The sequence below is a fragment of the Melanerpes formicivorus genome, unplaced genomic scaffold, assembly GCF_026170545.1.
Source record: "Melanerpes formicivorus ecotype bairdi unplaced genomic scaffold, bMelFor1.0.p_v2 SCAF_5, whole genome shotgun sequence".
Lineage (NCBI taxonomy): Eukaryota > Metazoa > Chordata > Aves > Piciformes > Picidae > Melanerpes > Melanerpes formicivorus.
The window spans coordinates 22,416,466-22,444,183 of NW_027142357.1; the positions used below are offsets into that span (position 1 = coordinate 22,416,466).

A 27,718-nucleotide genomic window follows, 5' to 3' on the forward strand; every position below is an offset into this window, starting at 1 on the left:
AGGTTACTGAGCTATCCACAGACCATAAGTTTTCAGCAGTGTAATTTTGCATCTATTAGTTCATCCTTTTCTTATACTCTCACTATAGCCCCTGTATGTTCTTTAGCTGACTTACCCCCTCTTTTACTTAGCAATCTTTGCAGTAGCTGTCTCTTCTTGAGAAAAAGAAAAAAAAAAATATAGCTGTAGTAGTGAGACCTCTTAAACAATCATGGAATTATAGAATGCACTGGGTTGGATGACCCTTAAAGGCCATCTAGTCCAAACCCCCCTGCAGTAAGCAGGGCCATCCCCAACTAGATGAGGTTGGTCAGAGCCACATCAAGACTGACACAGTATCTCCAGGGATGGGACCTCCACCACCTCCCTGAGCAACTTGCTCCAGTGTTCCACCACCCTTTCAGTAAAGAACTTCTACCCAATGTCCAATTTAAATCCACCCTCCTCTAGTTTAAAACCATTGTCCCATATCCTATTGCTCTGTGTCTTTGTAAATAGTCCCTCCCCAGCTTTCTCGTTGGCTCCCCTCACATACTGGAAGGCCACTATAAGGTCCCCTGGAGAGCCATCTCTTCTCCAGGCTGGACATCCCCAGATCTTAGTCTGTCTTTGCAGGAGAGGTGCTCCAGGCTTTGATAATTTTCTTGCCTGTCCTCTGGACCCTCTTCATCAGGTCTATGTCCTTATAGTAGGTCAATATCTATGCTACGGATACTGAAAAGCAACAGCAGATAAGCATCTGTGATACTGAAGATGGTTTTTGCTACAAACCCTGCAGAGAATGCTTGTTTCATAACTAGAATGCAGAATGGCTTACTTTCTGGAGAGTTTCAAATGACGGATCTACAGGAGGAGGTGCCGCCAGCCCCCAAAGCCGGGGCGCCTCAAGCCGTCACCTCACAGCCCCGAGGCAGCTCCCGCCTGCGCATGCAGGGTGCCAGGCAAGGCGCGGGGCAGACAGGCGCATAGGTTCTCGCCTCCCCTACCGCCGTGGAGGCGCTGCGGCACCCTTCCGAGTCTGCCTGAGAGGAGCCCTGTCCTCGGCTGCCTAGGAGCGGGAAAGCCTGCTCGCCGCGCTGGTCTTGCGCTCTGCCTTCCCTGTCCGAGGGCCCGCAGGGCGCAGGCAGCAGCACAGCATCGCGTGAGGGAGGCTCTGTGCGGCCCCGCGGCAGCCGGCGATGGGGCACGGCGGGCTGGAGCCGCCGGCAACCGCTGCTCACCAGGTACCGGGGCTGAGATCATCGACGGCAGGGAGGGGTGACGTGGGAGGCTCTCGGCGGCTCGGGAAGCTCGCCGGCATTCGCCCGACTTCTCCCTAGTTTCCCCGGGCCGTCGCATGAAGCTGCGGCCCGCTGGGGCTGTGTGAAACGCTCGAGCGGGTCGGTGCTGCAGCCTGGCTCCCCGGCTGTGCCGACGAACTGACAGCAGCAACGGCTTTTTTTCATCTTTGTTCAGCTCCCTCTTAACGGGCATGAGGAAGAAGACACGTAGTTTACATGCAGGGAAGAAAATGTTATGAGTGGCCATACTCTTTTGAGGTATAGCCTGGGTGAGGAGTGGCTCGAGAGCAGTCTCGAGGAGAAGGACTAGGGGCTGTCGGTTGATCAACTCAACTGAGCCGGCAATGTGAACTTGCAGCCCAGAATGCCAGCCATGCCCTGGGCTGTATCAAAAGAAGGACAAGGGAGGTGATTCTCCCCCTTTGCTCTCTTGAGACCCCACCTGGAGTACTGCATCCAGTTCTGGTGCCCCCAGCATATGAGGGACGTGGAGCTGCTGGCACAGGTCCAGAGGAGGACCATGTAGATGATCACAGGGCCAGAGAATATCCTCTGTGTGGGCAGGCTGGGAGAGTTGGAGCTGTTCAGCCCGGAGAAAGGAGGGCTCTGGGGAGACACTATAAGCGGCTTTCCAGTACCTAAAGGGGAGCTACAGAAAGCCAGGAAGAGTCTTTTTTACAAGTGCTTGTAGTGACAGGATGAGAAAGAATGGCTTTAAGCTTGAGGAGGGTATATTTAGACTAGATAATAGGAATAAGTTCTTTACAGTGAGGGTGGTGAGACACTGGAACAGGTTGCCCAGGGAGGTTGTGAATGCCCCCTGCCTGGAGGTGTTCGAGGCCAGGTTGGATGAGGCCTTGAGCAACCTGGTCTAATAGATGGTGTTGGAACTAGATGATGTTTAAGGTCCCTTCTAATATGCACCATTTATGAATCTGAATGAACTGTGTCTGTTTGGCACAGCTAAAACTCAGTTTCACTTGACCCAGTGAGCCCACTACCATCAATACCATGTTGGGTGGCCCTGGTAGTGTAATGGCTTACAGCTTGTTCCTGCGAGAGGAGCCAGTGAGAGGCAAACACATCTCGTTCATGTCTTCACAGCCTTCCATGTTGCCTAACTGGCAAGCACACCTCCCAACAGGTGTTCCTTCCCTGTATGCAGTCCAAGTCCACTGTTAAGAGCACTAGTCATCACACAGGGACTATTTCACCTGTGTTACAGTTTCTGCTGTCCTTTTTGCAAACTCAAATGTGCCTAGTTCAAGCAGGGAAAGGATTAGTGTAAATGACAGGGTATTTGAGCTACATAGTTCATGTTTTCTTGCAACCAAAAAGGGAACTGGGCTGTTCTAGTTCAGTGCAATTTCATGAGTACTGTGCTGTGAGTAGCAGGGAGCATTAACATTTTGGGCAAAAATGATAGTGATGCTTCTGTTGCTCAAACCAATGGTGAAATAAAATATAGCCACTGTTGAGGGAGGATGTACCTATAAAACTGCATGTGACATGGAGAAGATAAGTAGGAAATAATGGTTTGTGATGATACAAAAATTTTGGGGACTTTGCAGAAATAGTTAATAGTAGATTTTGAACAAAGAAGAGTACCAGGCTCTTCATGTAATGCATAATTAAAATGTGTTGTTTATTGCCACATGACATTACAGATGCTAAGAGAAATACATGGCTTCAAAAAAGGGCAAATTCAAGGTGCAATCCATTAAGGGAGTGATACACTGAGAACGTGTCTACTTCAAGAAGTCTGGGACGTGCAAACTAATGAAAGCTGGGACAGAAAAGTTACTTGCTAACTATCCATTTTTCATGTTTTTATATTCTTCCCTGAGGACTTTCCATTGCCTCTTTCAGAAACTGGATACCAGGCTATACTGGACTTTGATCTGAGCCAGTATTACTCCTGCTAGTACTGCTTAAGGATTAAAGGTTCCACTTAAATATTTAGCCCTCCTTGAGGCACTCTTATGCTTGCCATCTTATACCCCTATCTACAGATGACTTAGATTTATCAGTCATGTGATTTTTTTTTTCCTTAGGAGTATTAGTTACAAGCATCTGAGTTTGTACTACCTTTTATATATGTTAAATAGCCTCCTGCAACCATGAAATAGTGATTTTATTTTCATAGTAAGTATACAGGGTTTTGCTTTTGTTGAATACAGGTGGACATTTTCAGCATTGAATTACTCTTTTGAATTACATGACTTCATTTAAAATACTGTCCTTCTAATCAATGATTCTAAAATGTGCTGTGATGGCAGCGTGGTAACCTGAAGAGGTAATCTGACTACTGTGCGCTTATGAAGAAATGGTTTTTGAAAATGACTGTATTCATGAAGCTACTGACTACAAATTGTGCTTTGAGCTTAAGTTTGTACCAGACCTTCCCACAGAACCTTTATGGCACTAGCCAATTTTATAATGTTGTTAATGATTCATTAACCATTGGATGTCAGGGAAATATTTTAAATGCTGGATAAACCCCTGAATTAGAGCATCTTCAGATGTTGTCATACTTTACTAATAACTCTTGAAATTGTTTTCATTCCTCTGATTCAGTGGTCTGATACAACCAGTCGATATTTTCAGAAATGCTTGATTCACTTTTCTGCCTTTGGAGCATGACTAAAAAGCTCTTTGTTTAACAGCCTGTTTCTGAGTTTACATACATTTTTGTCTTTATATGTATTTTTTTTCAGAGAAGAATTAATTACAGAAGATTATGGGTCAGACCTATAAAGGAATTGTACGCCTAACATGCCTTTGATTTCTCACTGGAAGCAAAAAAAAGGGATTTAGTTATCAAAATACCTCTACAAGTCTATGACTTTTTTTTTTTTTTTTTTTTAATCTTTAATAAAGCATCTGTAAAATCTTGCAGATATGAGTCTGCAACAGTTTTTTTCTTTGTCTTGAGTAGACTGCAAAAACCTTGTTCTCACCTATTTTTCTCATGTATAATGTTGGTTTTTCTGTCTTTGTGAAATAGGTAGCAACAAATGACCAAACAGCCCTTGTTAGTAAGCCCAGGAGTAAAGGAGGAAACAGTAATATGGCATCAGCTGGGTTTAACATTATCAACTCTATCATAGGATCAGGTATTATAGGTAAGGACAATTTTCTTCAGTATCCTGTGTTCAGCCTTGTTTATATGTGCATGAAGGTCCAGTTTGGAGAATACCACTGTTGTCTTAATTTCTGCTGCTGTTCCTAAATACATTTTTCTATTTTTATTTGTTCACTATGATAAAAATACAGAGACACCATCTGACATCATGTCTCATAGCAATAAATACTTACAGCCTCTTTGCCATAATGATCAGAGAGAGCTGTTTAGGCAGATGCTGACTTAACTTCACACACAGGCAACGCTTTGTTCACTAAAAGGGATCTTTTTGAGGTTATTAAGCATGCCAGTCCAATTTGGGAGATGGATAGTGTTTCTGAAATTCTACATAATTCTTTATTTTGTTCATCACAAATATGTATTTGGAAAGGTTCTTCTGAAATTTCTCCATTTCTTACTTACAGGACTGCCATATTCAATGAAGGAAGCTGGTTTACCACTAGGAGTGCTGCTTTTATTTGGAGTTGCCTATATTACAGGTAGTTTCTGTTTAAAGTGAAAATTAATTCCAGCAGCATTCAGCTGATCTGGGATTTAATGATCCCTGAAACAAATATATCTATGATGATAAATGTGACAATTTTTTTCTTTACCTCTCTAAACTCTTGAGCAGATTAGTGAAAGTAGAGAATTATTCTGCACAACATATAAAGTTACTTGTTGTGTATGCTTTATTTTTGTGAAGTCTAATTTCTTAGATTAGGTCAAAGTGACATTTGAAAGAATAGTCCTTATTTGTGCTTCAGCTGGTTTAGTCCACTGTTTTTACCCTGATTAAGAGATTGATGCTTGATTTGGTTGTATAGCACTTATTGGAAAAAAATATACCACAGAATGAAACCTTTGATTGTACTATGATTTTGAATATTTTATTTAATTATCATTTCTCAAAAAAAATAATGGGTTTACCTTCAAGAAGGGATAAGTTTTGAAATCACAGGGTAAGTGATCCCATAAGTAAATGAGTGATCACATGAAACCACATAAATAAGTGCACTTGCATCAGAAGAAAATTTTTGTCAAGACTGTGGATTTAAGTCTTAATGGGACAAACCAAGTCAACCTGAATGGCACAGATTCTGTTACCCATGTGCTAAGCAGCACTAGATGCTTTTCCCTGCTTAGATTATCATTTAAAGGTCTGTGTAAATGATTGAAGTTTGACTGGAGTGCAATAGAGCATAAGGAATATGTTCCTTGTGAATGGAAAATTTTCTCTATGGCTGGTGGCCAAATACATCAATGAGATAATACCATATACATAGCTCAGAAATTTCTGTTACTTTTCTATAGAAAATAAATTTCTCCTTAGCATTTCTAAGTATTTTTAAGACTCTAGAGATACAGGCCTAGAACCTGTGAGTTAAACTGAGCCTTACCAAGGGCTGGAGCACCTCTCCTATGAGGACAGACTGAAAGAGTCGGGGCTGTTCAGTCTGGAGAAGAGAAAGCTCTGAAGAGACCTTACTGTGGCCTTCTAGTATCTTAAGGGGGCCTACAAGAAAGCTGGTGAGGGGCTTTTTAGGGTGTCAGATAGTGATAGGACTAGGGGGAAATGGGAAAAAAATAGAAATGGGTAGATTCAGATTGGATGTTAGGAAGAAATTCTTCACCATGAGGGTGGTGAGACACTAGTTGCCCCGGGAGGTGGTAGAAGCCCCGTCCCTGGAGGTTTTGAAGGCCAGGCTGGATGTGGCTCTGGGCAACCTGACCTAGTGTGAAGTGTCCCTGCCCCCTGTCCCTGGGGGGTGGAACTAGATGATCCTTGAGGTCTCTTCCAACCCTAACAATTCTATGATTTCATTATGTTAAAGATGTAGCTCGATATATCTTGCACAATCAAATTATCACTTTAGTTACAACTTTTTGATTTGTTGCATGAAAAAAACAGGCAAGGTATGTAACATTAGCATTTGTCTTCCGTAATTTTTACTGAATAGTAGGTGAATAGCTGTTAGTTAGTAATTCTCATAGTATTGCATTTGAGTTTATTTTATTTTTATTATACTGAATATAGTCCTAGATTGACAGAAAAATACAATATTAGGGAATTTAATGATACATTTTTCAAATTTTTGTGGATCTTTCTACAAAGACTTAATATTTCTTGTACAAGATCAGCTCAGTATGCAGCATAATTGATAATGAACACTTCTGTATCTCAGGTTTTTTTCTGCTTCCAATTAGAGAGTGAGTATATATTGTGTAAGGATTGCATATGCTTATGGTAATTTCTGAATCGGCTTACACATTAATAAATAGCATAAATATTATTTGTGAAGACTGTAAAAATGTCATAATTTTAGTCATTCACAGAAGATAGCAATACTGTTCACAGAAAGGAACTGTTCCTATTGCAGCATAGATTTAGAAGCTAAGTGAAAGTCAGATGAGGAATAGAGAAGGTCTAGCTACTATCTGTCAAGATATCTACACTAAGGTAATATTTTTGTACTGGAAAATTCCATGGTGTTCAAATGAAGACCAAAACACAGCTTGACATAACATCAGTATTTCAAAGTGTTCATTGTAAAAAGATGAGATTCAGTCTGGATGAAATTCCTTCTTGGACATCAGCCCTGTCTCAAAGCAAATTGCTTCGTACTTTTCCAGATAAATCACTTGGCAAGTGTTTGATTTTAAAAGTATCCAGTAAAAATGTGTATAATATTTTTATAATAAGCAGTAGATAAACTACAACATACTAACCAGACTTTATTTTTCAAAAACTAGATGAATAGCTGAGTAAAGGGATTGAAGGTTGTACCACCATGACTCAGGCAGTCCCTGCATTTTATTGCCTTTCAGTACATGGTGAAATGCTCCATCCACTCAGGAGCTTTCTGCATTATTAATGGAATTTTCCTGTTTTGGTGCTTGTGACAGTTCTTGTTTCCTTTGAGCATACTGGAAACCAATGAAAATGAGTCTGTTCCTGCTGTCCTAATCAGGAAAGATGGGATTTCCTTAGAATATGAACCTCTAACTCCTGGGTTTGGTGGACTGAGATGCGGTATGAGATTTCTCATACCTGCTCTTCCCAGTGCCACTGTTTTCCTTCTCACAGACTTTTTTTCCTAAGGAGTGAAAGAGATGGTAAGTAACTAACTGCAAGTAGTTTCATACTGTCTTTAACAGGAATTTTGTATTTTTACAGATTATTCCATTATCTTACTCATCAAAGGAGGAAACCTCTCTAGTACCAACACCTATCAAGAGCTGGTCAGAAAAACATATGGTCTTGTAGGTTACCTTATTCTTTCAGCTCTTCAATTTTTATATCCATTTATTGGTAAGATCACTTAAAATATAAATGCTTAGGTTTTATAAATAACAAGTTTTTCATATTACCTCATTCTTTCACTGTTAAATATTGAGAACTCTGTAAAGAATATACTGAATGTGCTTCTTTCCTATTAAAAATATTAAAATTTACTTGGTGTGTTCTGAAAGTCAGTGACTTGGAGGACCGGAATAATAGAAATGCACTGAAATGTAGCAACAAAGAAATTTGTGGATCACACACTTAATGACAGAAGTATCTATCAGAAATAGCATTCTGTTCTTGAATGTGCATCCGAACACAGGTCTGACGTGCCTGAAATGAAAGGAAGTATAGGAGCCTAGGAATATATTCAATGTATTCAATATATGTAGAATATATATAGGAGTATATTAAATTAATATTTTTCCAAAGCTGTAGTATTACTGTCACGGGAAGGCCACTGATCAGATCTTTCTTGAGCATTATGTGCTGTCATTGCTTTTCAAAAGCATTGATTCAGCCTCATACACAATGAGCTACTAGTGAATTGGGCAGTTGAGACCCCTTTGAAGAAGAAATAGTAAAAGAACAAAGAGGTATAGTCTGGGCAGTAATTAATTGGACTGGAAGTTTAAAATAAAGTTATATTCTGAATCTGTCCCCTACAGTAGTAACATAATTAAATCTGAAATAAGCTTGGCCTTCATCTTATCAAGGCTTAGCAATACCTAAAGTTCTAGTGTCAAGAGGATGGGCCCAGACTCTTTTCAGTGGTGCCGAGGGGCAATGTGTGCAAACTAGAACACAGGAGGTTTCTCTTAAACCCAAGGAAAAACTTCTTTAGTTTGAGGGTAACAAAGCACTGGAACACGGTGTCCAGAGAGTCTGTGGAGCCTCCTTGTATGGAGATAGCCAATATATGCCTGGCTGCGGCCCTGGGCAGCCTGCTTTGGATGACCGTGCTTTTAGCAGAGGGGTTGGACTAGATGATCTCCATAGGTCCCTTCTAACCTCTGCCATTCTATAATCTCTGTGATTTTCACACATGGGAATCAAAGAGGTGGTGACTTGAGATACCTAGTCTGGCTCCCTGATAACAGAGTTCCACATCAAAATCCCTACTTTGGGAATAGTCTGTCTGAATGTATTAGAGGGAGCTGAGATTTTTCAGGGTGTCAAGTTACTCTTACTGCAGGCAGCAATATTATGTGTTTACTTAAAAAAAGAGCATAATTGTTAGCTCACAGAAAATAAGGAAAATAATTATAGAGGTCTTAATCCTTACCATGGAACTAGTTATGCATATGTATGTGCTTAGGTTTATTTCTATAAGCAGTGTTATGACTACAATTTCACAAGAGTAAATATTTATGCCTTAGTTAAGGTCCATACCATATGTATGCTGTTTACATGGAGAAGACCACATGAGTATATAAATACATTTTGTGTGTATGTGTACGTAGGCATGCACACATCTACGCACTGCTGGTGTATAATAAAATAAGAATGTAGCATTAATGTTAGAGCCACAATTTTTTATTTAATGAGAGGAAAGAATGAAAGTCCATATCTCGTATCTTCATGTATTTTCTCCTCCTTTCTTCTGGTTTAAAAATTTTGATGACTTTTCACATGAGCTAGGAAGCCCTGTGCATTTGATTGCAGGACTGATCATTAGACAGGAATTTTGCTAAAAGAAAACAAGACTTTAAAAATAGACTGACAAAGTATTTGTGTTAGAAACAAACAATTCAAAAGGCCCTTTTTTCCCTTCTTCCGAAATAACTTTATCTAGCAAGTCAGTACAGTGGCTTTGATTATCAGACTGTATTCTTGCTTAGGTTGTACCTGTTTAAAAAAAGGGAGAGGATGGGGAGCATTAAAGATTTTGTGTTTCTTTATTTACTTTAAATTTTATTTTATTTCATTTTAGTCCTGAAACTTATAAGTTGGTGGTGGCAGCCAGAATTCATGCAAGGAGTATAGTGTCATATAGTCCTGAATTCTACAAAACAGGTGCATTAAATGATTATCAAATATTTTGTATTTGACTTGTACTAACAACAAAAAAATTTCTTTCTTTAAGCTATGATCAGTTACAACATAATAACAGGAGACACTTTAACTAAAGTTTTTCAGAGAATTCCTGGAGGTAAGATGCATTTAAAAATTCAGAATGGAAGAAATTAATTGGATAGGAATATAGCATAAGTATTTAGGAATTAGGATCCTGTGTCAGTCTGAAGTCCTACTATTACTTTGTTTCTAAATTGCTCTTAAATATACCTCAAGTTTATATATATATATATATATATATATATATATATATAGGTTTGTATTTTTTTTTTTTTTTAATAAGTCTTTCTGAGGTAAAAACTATGAATCATAGTCCTTGGTTATTGAACTCAGTGAAGAGACCATGTGCTTCAAGGTGCTACTAAGCAAGTAGAAGGAGCCTGTCACAGTGGTCTATTTACAAGGTCACCATATTTTGTCATCTTTTTTCACTGTGAGAGTAACGTAACACTAGAACAGGCTGCCCAGGAGGGTTGTGGAATCTCCTCTGGAGGTACTCAAAACCCACCTGGACGTGTCCCTGTGTGATCAGGTGATCCTGCTGTGGCGGGGGGTTGAAATAGATGATGTTCTGAGGTCCCTTCCAGCCACAGTGATTCTGTGAGGTATTTTCTATAATAATAATTTAAATACTGGAACTGCACTTCATCTAGTGAATCATTCTGGGTGCAATAATGTAATAGATTTAGTACTTACTTCAGCATATATGTAGTAGTTGGTGATGAACTGCATGCATAACATTCATTTCTCATAGATATTTACTTCACAGCCAGGTGTAGCATTTTGAGCTTTTTAACTCATAGACTTTTTACCCTTCTTCTGCTGTGAGTTTTCACAGCAGAATCAGGAGCAATTTGTGTATGTTTATCATCTACTTTAGCACAAAGACAGATAAGTTAAAACATTCTTCATGGGCAAATTAAACTACAAAGAATGTGTCTGCAATGAAGTGGAAATTAGTATTTGAATGAACTGTTTGATTTCCACAGAACTATACTTTTCAGTAGATGAAGCCTGCAAGGTGTGAATGCAGTTTTAACTGTCACACTTGTTCTGTGAATACCTCATCCCGTTGATAGTGACAGTGAATATCTAAGAATTTATATGAAATACTCCTTCTGCAATAGGAGGAACCCCCTGGATGACACATCTTTTCACCTGGCTGGTAGAATGCCTGCCTGAAAAGATGTGGGAAAGCGTTATAATCTCCCAAAGAACAGAGAGAACTGAACATAGACTTTCCACGTCAATTGCCAGTCACTTTCCATCCATAATTGTTCAGCAAGCTTTCATTCAAGCCTGTTATTCATGGCAGCCTGACTGAGATATGTTTCAGTTTAAGTTGAGGCTTAAAAAATCCCTCACCAGTTGCACAAATCTCACTTGCTGTGAGAGAATGTTACAGTGTTATTGCTGCCTTTACATGGTAATATGTATTTTGGCAGTGAAAGCCATCTGACAGCAAGTAGGGAATTACTCAAAAGAAACCTTAAAATTAACTTGCTTTAGTACGGTTCCTTAAAAAATTGCTAATATTCAACAGCATAGTAATTGATGTGAACATGCTGTGTCAAAAATAGCTAAAAAGTAAATGGCAGAAAAAAGTAGTAGAATGTTTTACTTGCAGTCTGCCAAAATTGACCCAGATATGATGAAAGAAACTAATGCTTATCTGTATGTAATGCCAGACTTCCAGAATGTCTGATTATGTATCTCATATGTTATTCATTTGGTTTGAATTTGCTGAATTCTTCTGATCATGCACACACTGTGTATGACTTCCTCAAGACTAATTAATATGTATCCTTTAATTCCGTGTTACTTAGCTTGAATAAAGGGAATAAAAGCCTAATGAACACCAGTTTGTTACTCCAGCTTTTTTAATGTAACTCATCTGTGCCTCAAGCCAGCCTCTTACAGAAATAAATTATTTTCTTTTTTGCTTTAGTTGGACCAGATAACGTGCTTACTGACCGTCACTTCATAATTCTTCTTACCACCATCGTTTTTACCTTACCTATATCTTTATATCGAGACATAGCAAAACTGGGAAAGGTAAATCATAATAGCGACTGATTTTTTGGTTTACTTTTGTGTGTATGCCATTAGAAAGTAAGTCATAACTTCATGTATTTGAACTCAGTTACATCTGGCTAAAGTATGTTAAATATTTTAGAAGTTGAGACTGTCTTCAGTCTCAAGAGGTATTGGAAAACATGGAATTGTTTAAGTAAAACTTTGGTCTTCAAATGAATCACTGGAATTTTTCCATCTACTTCTAGTAGAACTCAAATCTTGTAAAGCAGTGGATGAGATAGGCCTGATCTTGAAATGTTGAACACCATTGATTAGAAATGTTTAAATGGGAATATCACTTAAAATTAGACAAATAGTGGCAATTAGCTACTTAGGTCAAAAAGAATAACAAATTAGGACATGATTATATAGGACAAACTTTCTAATTAAAAATATTTGACATGATATTTAGAACTTATGTGTTAATTATTCTTTAAAAAAAAGTACAATATGCTGCTAGGAGGACAATCTTTCAGCAGATTAGTGACTGAATTCATGTTTTTGCCTGTACAGGTATCTCTTATTTCTCTGATTTTAACTGTTGTCATTCTGATTATTGTGATGGTAAGAACAGTAACACTCAGTCCACAAGTGTGAGTATTCTTTTAGTTGCCACAAAGTGAATTTTTAATCATATGTACTCTTGTAATTTCACTGTTACATGTATCTGCATAGTTTTGGAATATGATTGTTTTGGGAGAGACAGATAATTGAAAAAATAAATCTGTCTTAACAGTAATACAAAATTAACTGCTATACCATACCTTATCCTTTATTTTTTTTCTTTTCTCCCATTGCACATATGCAACTCTTATAAAGTCTAAAAAAAAATCTATAGATGAACTGGAAACTGTGAGTGATAATGGCTGATAACAAGTGACTCCTGAATGGGCATGTGAGATTGCCTATCATTTGAGAAATCTTTGTTTTATCCATTATTTTCAGATGGCCTATATTTACAATCTTAATATAGATAGTATTCTTGTAATATTTCTGTTAATATAATGATTTACTAATAAAAATTGATTTAGAGGACACCAGGCCTGATGGAAGCAGATGGGATACACCTGTCTCAGAGTGGGAAAAGGATCCTAGCCCAGGAGCTAGCAGGGCTCATTGAAAGAGCTTTAAATTAGATTTGAAGGGAGAAAGGCACAAATCTGGGCTGGCTAGAAATAAGCCCAAGGACAGCACAGGAGCACCTGAGAACAGACGAAATTGTGACTTGTCACTATAAAAAGGTGGCAAAGCCTTCAGACCAACTGAAGTGACCTACACTAATGCGTGCAGCATGGGAAACAAAGAGGAGGAGCTGGAAGCCATTGTCTGTCAGAAAAATTATGATATAGTAGCCATCACAGAAATGTGGGATGTCTCTCACCACTGTAGTGCCACAATTGATGGCTATAAACTCTTCAGAAAGGATAGGCAAGGAAGGAGAGGTGGTGGTGTGGACCTCTGTGTTAGGGAGTGTTTTGATTGTATTGAGGTTGGCGATGCTGATTATAGAGCTGAGTATTTATGGGTAAGGATCAGTGGGAAGGCCAGCAAAGAAGATATCCTGGCGGGATTCTGTTATAGACCATCCAAGCAGAATGAAGAAATACAAAATATTCTTTAGACATCTGTCAGAAGTCTTACAATCACTGGCCTTTGTCAGGGACTTCAACTTCCCTGATACCTGTTGGAAATAAAATGCATCTAAGAGGGAATAGTCCCAGAGGTTCTTAGAGTGTGTAGAGGGTAACTTCCAGACACTCTGGAATCAGGACAGAGATGATTAGGGAAGGCACCTTTCTGCACCTGCTGTTTGAGAACAGAGAAGGACTTGTAGGCAATGTAGGAGTTCGGGGCTATCTTGGGCACAGGGATCACAAAATGACAGACTTCTCAGTTGCTGGAGGAGGGTCAGCAGAACAGTCACCTTGGACTTCCATTGGCAGACTTTTGCCTGTATAGGTGTTATGGGTTTGGTGTTTTGAGTGGTGGCATGGGGCACTGAATATGTTCCCAGCCAACCAGTGTTTGCCTCTACCATTGTGAGCACATAGTGTTTGCCCCAGTGGGTTTGTGACGACTTCTAAAATTCCTGGGCAGTTGGGGCTCCCTGTTCGAGCCCCTTGCATTATCAATGCCATCTACTTGCTCCATGTGGCATCAGTTGGGTGTTGGGTAGAGACTCTCCCTTTGAACATGCAGCCTAGCACTGGTAGTCAGGGAAGCTGTGTTTCAGTACCAATTACCTCCAAGGCAGCTCAAAACTCCCTCATATGCTGCCAGTATTTCTTTTTCAGTTAAGAGTGTAGTAGGCTTCATCTCACCTGCAGCTCTGACTCCAAAACCCCAGAGGTCATCCTCATGCTTCCCCTGATGCTTCCTGCCAAAGACTCCAAACCACTGCAGAGACTAGTGGATGGAGTCCCTTGGGAGGCAGTCCTGAGAAGCCAAGGGATCCAGGAAGGCTGGACACTGTTCAATATGGAACTCTCTAAAGGCACAGGAGCAGTTTTTCCCCATGTGCTGAAAGACAAGTTGGTGGGGAAGAAAGCTGGCTCGGCTAGATAAAGAGGTTTGGTTGCTACTTACGCATAATTGTTTGTTTCACTGCTGTGATACATGGGTTAATTGCAGGGCATTCATGTTTAATTCTGTGAACCCAGCACCAGAACAAGAGGACACAGTCTCAAGCTGCACCAGGGGAGGTTTAGGCTGGATGTTAGGAAGAAATTCTTCATAGAGAGAGTGATTGCCCATTGGAATGAGCTGCCAGGGGAGGTGGTGGAGTCGCCGTCACTGGAGGTGTTTAGGAAGAGACTTGATGGGGTGCTTGGTGCCATGGTTTAGTTGATTAGATGGTGTTGGGTGATGGGTTGGACATGATGATCTTGAAGGTCTCTTCCAACATGGTCTATTCTATTCTATCCTATCCTATCCTATCCTATCCTATCCTATCCTATCCTATCCTATCCTATCCTATCCTATCCTATCCTATGCAGCATTCTGGACCCAGGCTTACTCTCCATAGTTTAAAATGTTGGATAAAAATACATTTTGATGATCCATTCTTTATTTTCATCTGCTTATATCTGAATTTCTCTACTGTGATAAAAAACAATGGGTCAGAATTATCTCAAACTGTAAATATGCAGTATGTTAATACTGTGTAAAAGAATTTCATGCTTCAGAGCTGAAACTCACATTCATTGCTGTCAAAAGCAGTATTTTATGTATCTTATAGAAACTGATCTTTTTAATTTGATGTTGTTTGGAAAGAATAGCATGGTGTCAGTTTCTCCATAATATATAAATCTCTAGGGAAAAACTTCAAGAGCATCTGCTGCACATAAATAGGATGTGAGAATTACTCAACTGGCAGCTGATCAGATGAAAACCCAAGTGTTCAGGAAAATAACTTGAAAGGAGAAAGTTGATTCTTTCCTTCATATAAATAATCAAATAGTAAGCAAAGCTAAACTTCAATGTGTGATGAAATTAAAAAATAAAACAAAGCTACCGTATATTAACTGCTAAATAGTTCATTAAGGAAGAAAAGGGAGTTAAAGCAGATGAATGTAAGTGGGGTTGGCATATAGCTTTGCCACATTTATGTTCTTTACCAATCAAGATGACTTTGATTAATACACAGTTCAAGGATATTCTGAACATTACTCATTTTCTTTACATTAATTAAGTTATACACAGTGATTTTTTTCAAGATCTTAAAAATAACCCAAAACAAGAAACCTAAGAAAGATATTTTACTTGGAATAGAATTTAATTGAAATAGTACAATTAGTTTCCTAAATTACTAGATCATTGATTTAAATCTAAATTAATCTGCTATATGATTCTGGATTATGTTGATAACTGTTGGGTTACACCTACGCTTGGTGGTTTGTCACTGATCTTTCGTCCTAAACAACGGAATCCTTTTGTTAATTCCAACATATAGCTCACCTGTCAAATGTATGACTTTGCTTTCTCTGTAGAAATCAGCTTGGCTGCTTGTTAATTTTTTCAGTCAGTATTTCATACCTGAAAGCTTCGTTGAGATCAGGGACATCTGTTTCTCTTGCCCTCCTTAAAGATATATTGCTTCTGAAGCATTCTGCTTCTGTATTATAGTTGGCAGCTTTTCTACATAAATGACAGGAAAGGTTTTTGCATAGCATGGATGTTAAGATAAGGAATTGTATACTCTAAATGTTTTGCAAGAAGTAGGAAGTATGTCAGTTTTAGACTGCCTGCGAGTTTGCCCAACTCTTGCTCATGATTATGGATGTGAAATGGCTTTGCCTCCTTTGTTTGTTCTTATCATTTTCCTCTATTCTTATGTAGATAACCATTAATATTTTTAAAACTTTAAAACTTACTCACATATTCATTTTAAGGTATTTTCTCTTAAGTATGCAGAAAGATTAGTGAAGTCTTATTTTCTTAACCTCTAGGCTTCATTGTTAGACTTCACTGCTGTCCTACAGACAGTTCATATTGTCAGTCTGTCTAGCTGTTCTGTTAGTTTCAGCTGACTCTTTCCTGTCTGGGATCTCCCTTGGGACATCTTTTATTCAATCTTGTATTGGTTTTGGTTTTGTTTTTCTAAGAGTCACGTTTATATCACTTTTCAGCTTTTACTTTGTCTTGCAGCTTCTACTATACGTGATATACAGTACAGCTCTCAACAAGTGCATTTATTAACACAAATTTCTTCTGTTAACTTTAATTGTTTCATCTAACTACTTCTCCTTGTCCAGCATGAAAAACTTGGTGCTCTTGCAGGCATGACCTGTGTTTTTATACACTGAGTGAGGAGCAGTAAGCTAGCTGGTTTTGTCATTCATGAATACATGCAGCCACTGATGTTCTTGTATGAGCAGCAGTTAAAATCTTTCCCTAACAATTCCTAACAAGAATGTAGGTCAAACTGGTCAGAACAAAAGTCTTTGTGGACAACAAAATTTAAAAATCCATCTTGAACACTAGTAGCAGGATTGAAAAAGCAAAACAGATCCAGTGTTACTTGGTATTGTTGTGATAAACTCTTTCAGCTTTTGTATGCATCTCCCTACACAGATGTGTGTTTGTACGAGTGTTTCTATGAATCGACATGTGATACTTCCATTAAGTGATTATTCACTGTATGGCTCTTCTGTCACTAACAGCTGCTGTTTTGTCACAAGATTTCCTCCTTCCCAGCCCGAGGTTTTATTTTATAGTGACATTTTCATGTCACCTGCTCCCTTTTCCAGGAACTTTGCCTAAATCTGTATATCCTACACGCTGGATGTGAGGGTGATATGTTGCTGATACAGTCAGAACCCTAGACCTGCACACTCTTGGTTCTAAACCCTCAGAAATGAAATCTCTGGCTCTGTTCTTTCGCTTAGCTTGCATATCACATTTGTATGAAATCCCTCTATTCCAAAGTATGAAAATGTTTTTCAAAACACAAGCAGCAGTGCATGACATACTGTAAGAAATAGTCCTATACTGGTGCATATGTCATCTGTACCCACATGCATTGTATGACATTGCAATCTGCTAGTAGTATTCATGGATCTGAAATTCTGAATTTTGCAACTAGAATGGAAGGAATTTATCTTCTTAGGCTGCTAAATAAGCAGGATTTTGTTCTTTTGGATTTTTTTTCCCTAAGTATTAATCCTAATCTGATTTGTTCCTCTGTAAAGCAAAGCTATATTTTGATCTGTTGCATATTGCTAATGTGTAAGGCAGAACTGTGAAGAGGAAAAACTAGCTCTTGTGATTTTTATTTTTTAATTCAGTATTTGGCCATTCTATTAAAAATGTTTCATCTAAAATTCACATCTTTCTGCCTTCCATTTTTTTAAAATCTCCATTTGTAGGAGCTTATAATGTAGCTATGCTGTTGCACAGGGTGTACCATCTTCACAGAAATTAAATGTATTTCAGACAAAAGCATTCTTTATTTCTGTGCATTTAAAATGTTTTGGCCCATAGAGTATTAGATAATCTAAGAGTTACTAGTACAAAGGAGGATAAGGGGGCTCATGAATTCTGTTATAAAAATATAAACTAAATTTAAATCTGTATGTTTGATACCAAAGCTGGCCTCTACTGGGTACAGAATGGAAGAGTTGTAATGTTAACTTTCTATATTCCATTTTTTATATTGAAATATTTTTTTTCAACCAGATGTAAATCTTTTCCTGATAAATCATACATTCAGAATTAGGAGTATGAATTTTCTGCAGACATCTCTAGTGATTTGAAATTGGTACCTTCAAGGGAGGCTACTCTGTATAAGGAACTGCAGCAGCTATGTTGGGTTAGAACCCGATATCTGTATTCTGCCCATAGTATGACATCTACATGCTGAATCTAAGAGTGTTTTAGGAGGGCCATATTAATCTGATTGAGACTAGAAGCTGTACATTACAGTAGTCAAGACAATATACTTCATCTGACAAGAATCAAGATAAGAACGTACTTGATTTTGATGCGCAGACTGTTCACTTCAGAGTTAAGCCTAGCACCCATAGCTTAAGAGCCGTAAAGGTTCTGTAAGTCTGAACTGAATGTGCATTAGATACCATAACCCTGTTTTTTTAATATGGAAAAGTACTATCTGAGGTCTCAAGAAATAGTAAGATAGAAATTCTGAAAGGGAAAATAGCAACATCTTTGTTTATTTTTTATTCAAGGGGGTGGGGATGGAGTTAAAACATTTGAAAGCAATGAAACCTAAAATAGCTTGTGCCACAAAGGCTGTCAAAACCAGCTAGTTAACAGCAGAGAGAGGGAGAGACAAAGCTGCCATTGTTACCATCACAGAAGTGGTGTGTGTGCCATACAGCTTTCTAGGGCAGTAGGAAAATAGCAGCTAAGGCCTCAGGTAGCAGCAGATTTCCCTCTAAATTAAACCAGAGCAATGAAAGTTATCAGCAGACAACTTAATGAGGGCAAGCTTCTCTGTACTGTTCCTTTTTCTGTTCTTTAATACTACAAATGTAATGTTCAACTGGCTTGTAAATTTTCTTTGATCTCCTTTGATTTGTAGTTCTGGAAGAAGGTGTTTTGTGTCCTTCCCCTTTCCTTCATTTTGGTTCTTTATTCATAGAGGAAGGTCATGCATCAAATGGATTGTTACAAAGTTTGATGATGGTTTTCTATGGTCCTCCTCTAAGAATTATAGTTATTTCATGTAGTTATTTGGGGGTTGGACTAGATGACCTCCAGAGGTCCCTTCCAACCCAGACCATTCTATGATTCTATGATTCAGTTATAAAATTGTGGCTATATCTTAGAGGAGCAGATGATGCAATTTTACATTCTTGCATGATTATGAAAGTCTGTGTTGGCTCTCTTACACTTAGTTTTATCACTCCTTTGGGAACTAGCAGAATCTCTTTACTATGCAGAGTAAAGAAGGGCAAACTGCTTCACTTGATTTCTAGCCTAGGAAAATGTTATCACAAGACTGCATGGATTATATATGTAAATTCAAAGGAATAAATTGCCTTTAAATAGCTGGAGATTTTTATTTGAGATAACCTTAGACAGAATCAGTAACAACTTTTACCTTCCCTGTTGCAGCTTCTTGGTATAGGAAGACTTTACTTAGAGGAAGAGTTTACTTATAAAACTGGTCACTGAAAAAGGCTAATATTTTTGTCTGTAAAAACTGGTTACAGAAATACTTCAGTCAAAAGAAGCAGTGTGAGAAGGATATCTCACTAGCATAAACTTATTGTTGGTGAGCAATGTGGCCTACTTCAGAGAGCCCTGGAGACCAGTATTGTACTACAGCATAGTATTTTAAGTTATTTTTATAACTGGTGGTTGGAAAGAGAATAATATATTAAAACAAATGTCTATTTTAGACCCAAATCAGAAAATGCATGGATATTTGCAAAATCAAATGCAATACAAGCTGTTGGTGTCATGTCATTTGGTAAGTAATTTTTTTTCTTCTTTTGATATTCAGATCCACTGAATAGAAATTGCATTTTGTAAATAATATTTTTTATATATATTCATGTTTTAGAAAAAAATGAAATTGACCTTCAGACATCCATGTGAATGTGACTGTTACGTTTTAAGATATTATCCCCATCTATTTCCCATCCAGATCTGAAGTTTACTGCCACTGTAGCAGAAACAGTGGTGTGGCATGTGAATGCAACTCAGCTGTTCAGGTCATCATACAACACCTGCACCCTAGTGTTAGTCTAATTGATAAACTGAGGAGGTTGTGGTTGTTCTGCATCCCCTTGGATAACCTCTAGCAGAAAAATCTTACACTGCAATGCATGCATTCTCTAGAGGGTGCCCTCTAGTTGCTTCCTCTTTCTCATGATGAACCATTCTGGTGAGTTTTCACTCACTTCCAATATCCTCATTCTAAAATCCGTTCCTACATGCAGGATCCTGTAAATTACTCTCAATGATTGCTGCCTAAAATGGATGTCACAGAAAGTCTGAAAGTAGCAAAGTTAAAACTGCTGTGGGGTTAATAAGCAAAAGAACAGGAAGAGGATACAGGGGTGGAATGGAATGGAGTGGAGGGTGGGAAAGGGTGTAGCATTTCAGGGTAATATAATCAGAATCATCTCAAGAGGAATACAAACCATCCTCAAAACAAAGAAGTAAGTAAAGTTCAAGCCATTTATTTTTGGCACTCATTGCTGGATTAATAGTTGCGTTTAATCATCAGTGGATTCAGACTGTGCTGTGTCTCTCCTAGCTTGAAAGGTCCATGGATTTACTTATATGCATATATGCATGAATTCATACATTTGCTTTAACTGTCATGTGTTTCAGCATTCATTTGCAACCATAACAGCTTTTTAATATATGGATCTCTAAAAGAACCGACATTGAAGAACTGGTCTCAAGTCACACATGTGTCCGTCTTACTTGCTGCTATTATCAGTGTAGTGTTTGCTGCATGTGGATATATAACTTTTACAGGATACACAGAAGGTAAACTGCTTGGTTCCTCAATTTTGATGCTTTCTGTAATCTTCACATTTCACATGTCTGACTTTCAGTGTTAATATCATAGTGATTGTAAAAAAGCAAAACCAGAAATAGTTACCATCACCCCCAGCATTTCTTGTAGTTACTCAACAACCAAAACAGGATACAAAGATGGTAACATGCTAATACATGTCAGATTCCCAAGTGTAAAGCCTCACCTGTGAAAAGTCTCCTTTGAGTCCTTCCATATGTAAAATGTTTCTGAGGACAAAACATCCTGTGATTTAACCACATGGTCCAAGAGCAGAAATCAGTAAGAACAAACATTGCCTTGATATTTCTGCAGGGCACCTGTTATTTACATTCTTCTGTATCTTTTCCTGTCTTTGCTGTTATAGCATCCTAGCCCTGACTAAGAGATATTTCCTCTCTTTACATCAGCTGTTCTGCCATAACTAATCCTACTGTCACCTCTATGGGTATGTAAATACACATACGTGTATAAATGCATATAATCCATGTCACATCATACTATTTAACATAATTTGTTGAAGTGGAAAAGCTGCTTTCAGAAGACACATTTGTTGAGTGCATTAGCTTCTTCAGCAAAATTACACATTTCATAAGCATATTTTCTGTTGTTTAGTGCTGTTTGAAATTGTAGAAGGCTTCCAGGCTCTTTTCTCTTCTCTTTGAGCAGTAGTTGAAAACAGAAGAATTGTAGGATGGGAATTACTAGCCAGTCTGTCCTTTTTCCCTGCTTCCAGTGCTGTTTATGCAGAATAATTGTCTTAGATGCAACTGTCACTAGACTAAGTAAAAGCAGTATATAAAGTATATAAGTATATAAAACTCTGACTTCAGCTATCCTTAAGCATATGACTCTAAGCAGGTCCCTATCAAAATCTTATGGCTATTTTCTCTGAAGTTCACATAATTGCTTCTTCAGTGCCATTGTTATCATAAAAGTAGTAAATCATAGAAGAATATAGTAATTGGGTAGAAAAGACCTGATAGATCATCTGATCACTGTCTTTCAGTGTCTGTTTTACTTCAGAGATTGTTATTCTATATTCTTTGTGGTAATTGCTAAGCAAGATGATGAATTGAATTGTCTAGCAATGCTTTTGTTGTTAGATTTAAGATTTGCTAAGCAATAATCCATGTGTTTCTAAGGGGCTTTCAGAGTCAGAATATTTTAAATCCTTCACTACAGTTTACCAGCCATGATTAGATGCTGTCAGGGAAATGCAGTTCTCTGGAGGTGATTCCCTGGTCTTCCTTGTGTAATTGTTATTCTAGGAATTAAATATTGAAAGGAAATTTATCTTTTACTTACAAGCTTTCTTTATGAATCTGTCATGTAGGTACTTAAACAGACACCAGAATCTCATACAAAACCTGTGCTTAGAGAAATATATGACAGATGACAAACTTCAATGTGTATACATTAAAATATTTTTTAACAATAAATGCAACTTGAAATAAAAACATGTCTGCTAGCAGGATAATGTGAAAGTTCCTTCTGGATATAATTAGTGACATTTTCTTGATCTGTGTAAGGAGACAGGATCAGAAAGTCTCAGTTACTCCAGTAACTCCAGTAACTCTCACTTCAGTTTGCATATAGGCAGATGAGATGAAGTTCAAACTAATTGATGTTTTGCTATTCCTCAGGAGATATATTTGAAAACTACTGTAGAGATGACAACCTTGTTACATTTGCAAGGTTTTGTTATGGAATTACTGTAATTCTGACCTTCCCCCTTGAATGTTTTGTGACCAGAGAGGTAAGAATTTATTACATTCTCTCTTTAACAATGTTGATATGTATTAGTAGTATTCTCACATTATTAATGCATATTGTAGCTGAAGTCAATAGTTGCTTTATAATAAGTATCGGCATATTCTAACCTAATATATGCAATGGGTATGAAGTACTCATTGTGCTGTTTAGATTCTGGCAATGTAATGCTGTATTGCATTTAATATAATATTATTCAATATTATCATAATAATGACTCAGTAAAACCAGGACTGCTTAAAAGTCACAAGTTTGGCATAAATGCCACTGCTGTTTTTACATTGAGAATAGCTGAAAATAGCATATTTATCATGCTTATTAATTTTGTTCTGAAAAAAGTGTCTCCCATCTAGGAAATCTATCTGTTCCGCAGATACTTGTAAGTGGTTTTTATTCTGTAATGGGCAAATGAAAAGAAAGTAAGTATACCCTAAGTCCTGCAGATATAGCTAAGTCAGTCTTGCAAGTGTTCTGTAACTTTAGTAAATGAGCTATTTCGGGAAGTGGATGAAGATGTTTTCTTGAAATGAGGTAAATTCAGCCAGTATATTCCCATGCATTCTTGAGCTTCCTAAGATTAGAAGATACAGAATAAGTTGTTTGTTAACATAAGGATCAAAATAAAGGGTTCAAATTGTGGTTCTGTTTCAGGTGGTTGCAAATGTGTTCTTCCATGGGAACCTCTCCACAGTTTTCCATATTGTTGTGACAGTTGTTATTGTTGCAGTGGCAACTGGTGTATCTTTAGCGTATGACTGCCTTGGAATAGTTTTAGAGCTGAATGTAAGTGAACCTGTATGCTCTTTCTATTTAATGGATCATTTTTTTTATAAAACAGAACTCTAAAAATGTTATGTGATTCAACATAATAGTAGAAATGTTAGTAGGAAAAAAAGCAATTGTTCACTGCTTCAAAGTTGGATAATTAAAGGAGAAAGTGAGTTGAAAAAGTAAAGTTCAAGTGGTAGGGGCAGGCTTTCGGAACAGTTCTGGAGATAGGGCAAGTGCTATGTGTTAAAGAATTTATTTAAACTGCAGTGGAAATCTTAACTGCATTGCATGACAGAATGTAGTGTTTCTTTCTTGAATGCCTGCTTCTGAGGAAGCTTGCAACTTCAGGAACACTTTTCACTAGACTGGGTTGCTCAGTGCCCTGTCCCACCTGGCCTTGAACACTTCCAGGGAGGAACAACCTCCTCCAGTGCCTCAACACCCTCCTGGACAAGAATTCCTTCCTTACACCTAATCTAAATCTACTTTCTTTCAGTTTAAACCTATTGTGCCTTGTCCTATTGCTACATGCCCTTGTAAAAAATTCCCTGTAGGACCCTTTTAAGCACTGAAAAACTGCTATAGGGTCTCTCTCCAGGGCTTCTCCAGGCTGAAGAACACCAGTTCTCTCAGTCTGTCTTCAGAGGAGAGATGTTCCAACCCTTTGATCATCGTCATGGCCTCCTCTGGACCCACTCCAACAGGTCCATGGTCTTCTTATGTTAGTGGCCCCAAAGCTGGACACAGTACTCCAATCAGTCTCTCACAAGAGTGGAGTAGATGCGGAGAGTCACCTCCCTTGATCTGCTGGCCATGTTTCTTTAGATGCTGCCCAGATTTCAGTTGTTTTTCTTGACTGAAAACACACATCAATCCATTTGCCACCCAGCCTGTACTGTGCACTCTTATCAGGACCTTGTATTTGGCTTCGAACTTCATGAGGCTCACATGGGCACACATTTATTTATAATGAACGTGGCTTGGCTAAATAGTTAACCTTCAATTCCAAGTAATTTATTTTTAATAAATAAAGAAGATATGGAAATATTATACTCCAGTACATAAAAGTTAAAAGGTGGAATAAACTTTTTACAGGCAGCCTTTACTTCTTTATAAAAGTATTTCAGAATTGCCTCCTTAAATCCCTGTCCATGCATTCATTGACAGTTTCAAGCCATATGTTGTGTGCTAATCAATGGAACTAAATGAAGGTGTTTTTTCCTTTGTGCTATGTGATAAATGTACTTTTACATGTATTATGACATGCTGAACTGTTCTGATCCACAGTGCAGTTTACCTGATAACCAAGCAGTAATGAGTGATTTTGTAGTAATGATTTAGCATGTCATACTTCCACTCATATAGAACAGGTCTGAATATTCAGATAAGCTATCCAATTACTCTCTGTTTAAAACACTTACTTATTTCCTCTCAGTTAATCACTCCCAGTTATAACTCAAAATAATTGCATTCCTACTGTTTTGGCCATGCCTTCATTAAAATTTCTCATTCATGGCATCTGTTGGTAATTTATTACCATCTTTTTTTACCATCTTGTTTTTACATTACAAGTGTAGAAAATTCACCTGTGTATGTATATACATAGTAGAAAAAACATTTAAATGTGTGCATACTTACACACATGCTTAGTTGGCCAAATACCCAAAACCTGGTATAATGAATGTAATTAACTATGTATATCTGTGTATATATACGTGTTTTAGGTTTATAATAGGTTAAGAATAAATTAACACCAGAAAAATGCTAGTGAGTCTTTAGCATAAATAGATATGTGTGATTCCTATTTAGAATTGTTTTTAAATAACCACTTAAAAGCAAACATTCAATCAATGCAGTATTTCTAGCCAGAGAGGACTAAGAAATTACCTGGTAGACAAGATGGCAGCTTGATTCAGTTACAAACAGAAATTTGTAGGCAGGCATTTGAGTGGGCAGCTCATGTCTTGTGATTTGGGGTTTTCTTACTTTTTTTAAGAATTTGGCAGTACAGCTGTATGTATTTATTGTATGTAATAGTTTTGCTTAGAAAGATTGTTGGCAGAGAAAAATGAATAGGCAGTCTTGACATGTGAGAAGGATGATCTGTCTTTTCAGCAGGTTTCATGTCCATCAGAGGAGGTGCCTTGGCCCTTCACCACAGATGGCATTTGTTGCTGTTTCTCTGACTCTGCTTACTTTCCCCCTGCTTTCTGGTTTTAAAACAAAATAGAAGTGTTCGTGTTTGCCCTGTGATAATTCCCCATTGAAATGGTTCTGTCATATGGGAGTCAAGGGTGCACAGATTTTGCTGTGCTATTCAACTTGGGATGCTGGTTTGTGTTGCTTCACATACTTAAGAGTCTGGGGTTTTATAAAGAAGATGCTTTATGCATGTACCTATTTTTGATGTCTCTACTGATCACTGTTAATAGGTTCTACCATAAAAATATACAAAAGTCTGTGCAATGACACAAAGCTATTCAGTAGGCTATATTATTATCTCATCATAATTAAAATGAAACAGAGTGTTTGTTAAGCATGTGACAAAGTAAACATTCAAAATTTCTGCATAAAAATTACCTGGTTTGGCATGTAACTCATATCTTAACATGCAGTGGATTTACTGCAAAAAAAAAGCATTTAAGCAGGTCCTTTTTACCTATCCTGATCTAAGAAAGCATTTAAAGAGGAACTGAATTTTAAATGAGAGGGAAGACTCTACTCTTTCAAAGGGAGCTTTGCTTTCATAGGGAAGTCCAGGTAAATCAGGTCAAAAATGCAGAAATTGTTCAGAATTCATTGAACTGCTATGTGATGTTTCCACTTCTTTTTGTCCCCTCTTTTTGAAGGCAGTACTTATGTAGACTCCTACATAGAATTATCTTAGCTGGCTTATGTCAGTTACGGTATTGCAGAACTGTACTTTACTGTACTTCTGAAACTGAGAAACCTCTGGTAATCAGATTTAGTAGTACAGAAAATTCAACAGAAAGTACTCTGTATCAGCAAAGCAAACATTTTTAAATAAATCTGAATAATTCTACAGATACTTTCTCAAGTTGTTGTTGATTTTGAAAAGCAAATGTTCCCTATAGCAACATTGGGAGAGGCTTCCATTTTCTGCCTTTACTCTTGTATCAATCTAATCACAACCATTTGAAAATGAAGGGGTTTTGTTTTTCACGTCTAAATACACATACTTATGAGGGTTCTTTTCTGTTGTTTCCCCCACACAGGGTGTTCTGAGTGCTACCCCTCTTGTTTTTATCATCCCAACAGCATGTTATCTGAGGCTGTCCAAAGAGCGATGGAACCATTCAGATAACCTCATATCCTGCCTGATTCTTGCTGTCGGTGTGCTAGTGATGACAGTTGGGTTTGTTTTGACTGTCTTGTATCCCCAGGAATGTAGCCATGGAAAAGAAATGTTCTATTGCTTCCCTAGTAATGTTTCTTTTCAGAACAGTACACTTCCACCATAGGTAGCAAACCAGTCTCCAGATTAGGTCAGGTACATCTTGCAGCAAGCCATATATTCCAGTTTGAAGGAGAGTGGAACAAAGAGCTTTTATATTTTGATATGCACTAAGAATTTTAAACTGTATAATTGTAATTAAATACTTGGTTTCATGCTGACATATTTTTCCAGACGAGACTTAAGTTTTAGCTGTTGAAACAGAAGTTCTCAGAGGTGCTTTTTAGTAGACATTACTTGAATAACTTAAAGACTTCATTTTTTTTAACTTAGTCTGTAGTGCTGTTTAAAAGTTATACATTAAATACTTAGGAATGTAAACATCTCCTATGTTTTGTTGCTAAAATTTAGGGTTTTTCAAATTTTATAATCTTTTAATGTATATTAATTAGTACACTATAGTATGGAGAGTTTTTTTAAGTCCTAAAGTAAAAGTATGTCTGCATCTTTGTGTATTAAGCTTCTGCTGTTAAGTTGGAAGATGCCTATTAATTCAGTTTAGTTTTGCACTATCTGTCCTTTTGTGCTGAAAGCGTCCCTTGTGCTGGCTCTTGCATCAAGGGCAATTTTGTATTCTTAATGAAACGTAACTGATGCAATTCAACTCTAACCGTTACAATTTGTGGTCTTGTATTTAAAAGATACTGCATCAATAACTCCACAAAAGTTCATTTAAAAATATTCAAATAAATGGTCTTTGCAGAAATTTCAGGGCCGACATAAGAAAACTACGGTTGTAACAAACACAGCTTGATTCTTCTTATGTTTATATGCCTATTTACTATTTCTGAAATGAGATTGAAACATTGATGTACGCCAGGCATGTGCAGTGTGAGCAAATTGTGTAAATAAACATTCTAAA

At 37.8% G+C, this 27,718-nt stretch overlaps 1 protein-coding gene across 1 annotated transcript; it reads left to right on the top strand.

Moving 5' to 3' along the window:
- Nucleotides 1-723: 723 nt before the first annotated feature.
- On the top strand, nucleotides 724-27,718 carry SLC38A11 (solute carrier family 38 member 11). Its single transcript, XM_068137803.1, has 12 exons — nucleotides 724-1,223; nucleotides 4,288-4,405; nucleotides 4,830-4,904; nucleotides 7,583-7,717; nucleotides 9,777-9,842; nucleotides 11,715-11,821; nucleotides 12,356-12,435; nucleotides 19,708-19,778; nucleotides 20,648-20,809; nucleotides 22,484-22,596; nucleotides 23,262-23,393; nucleotides 26,618-27,718. Exons 1-12 carry the CDS (start codon nucleotides 1,179-1,181, stop codon nucleotides 26,861-26,863), a joined length of 1,350 nt encoding a protein of 449 aa, XP_067993904.1. The 5' UTR covers nucleotides 724-1,178; the 3' UTR covers nucleotides 26,864-27,718.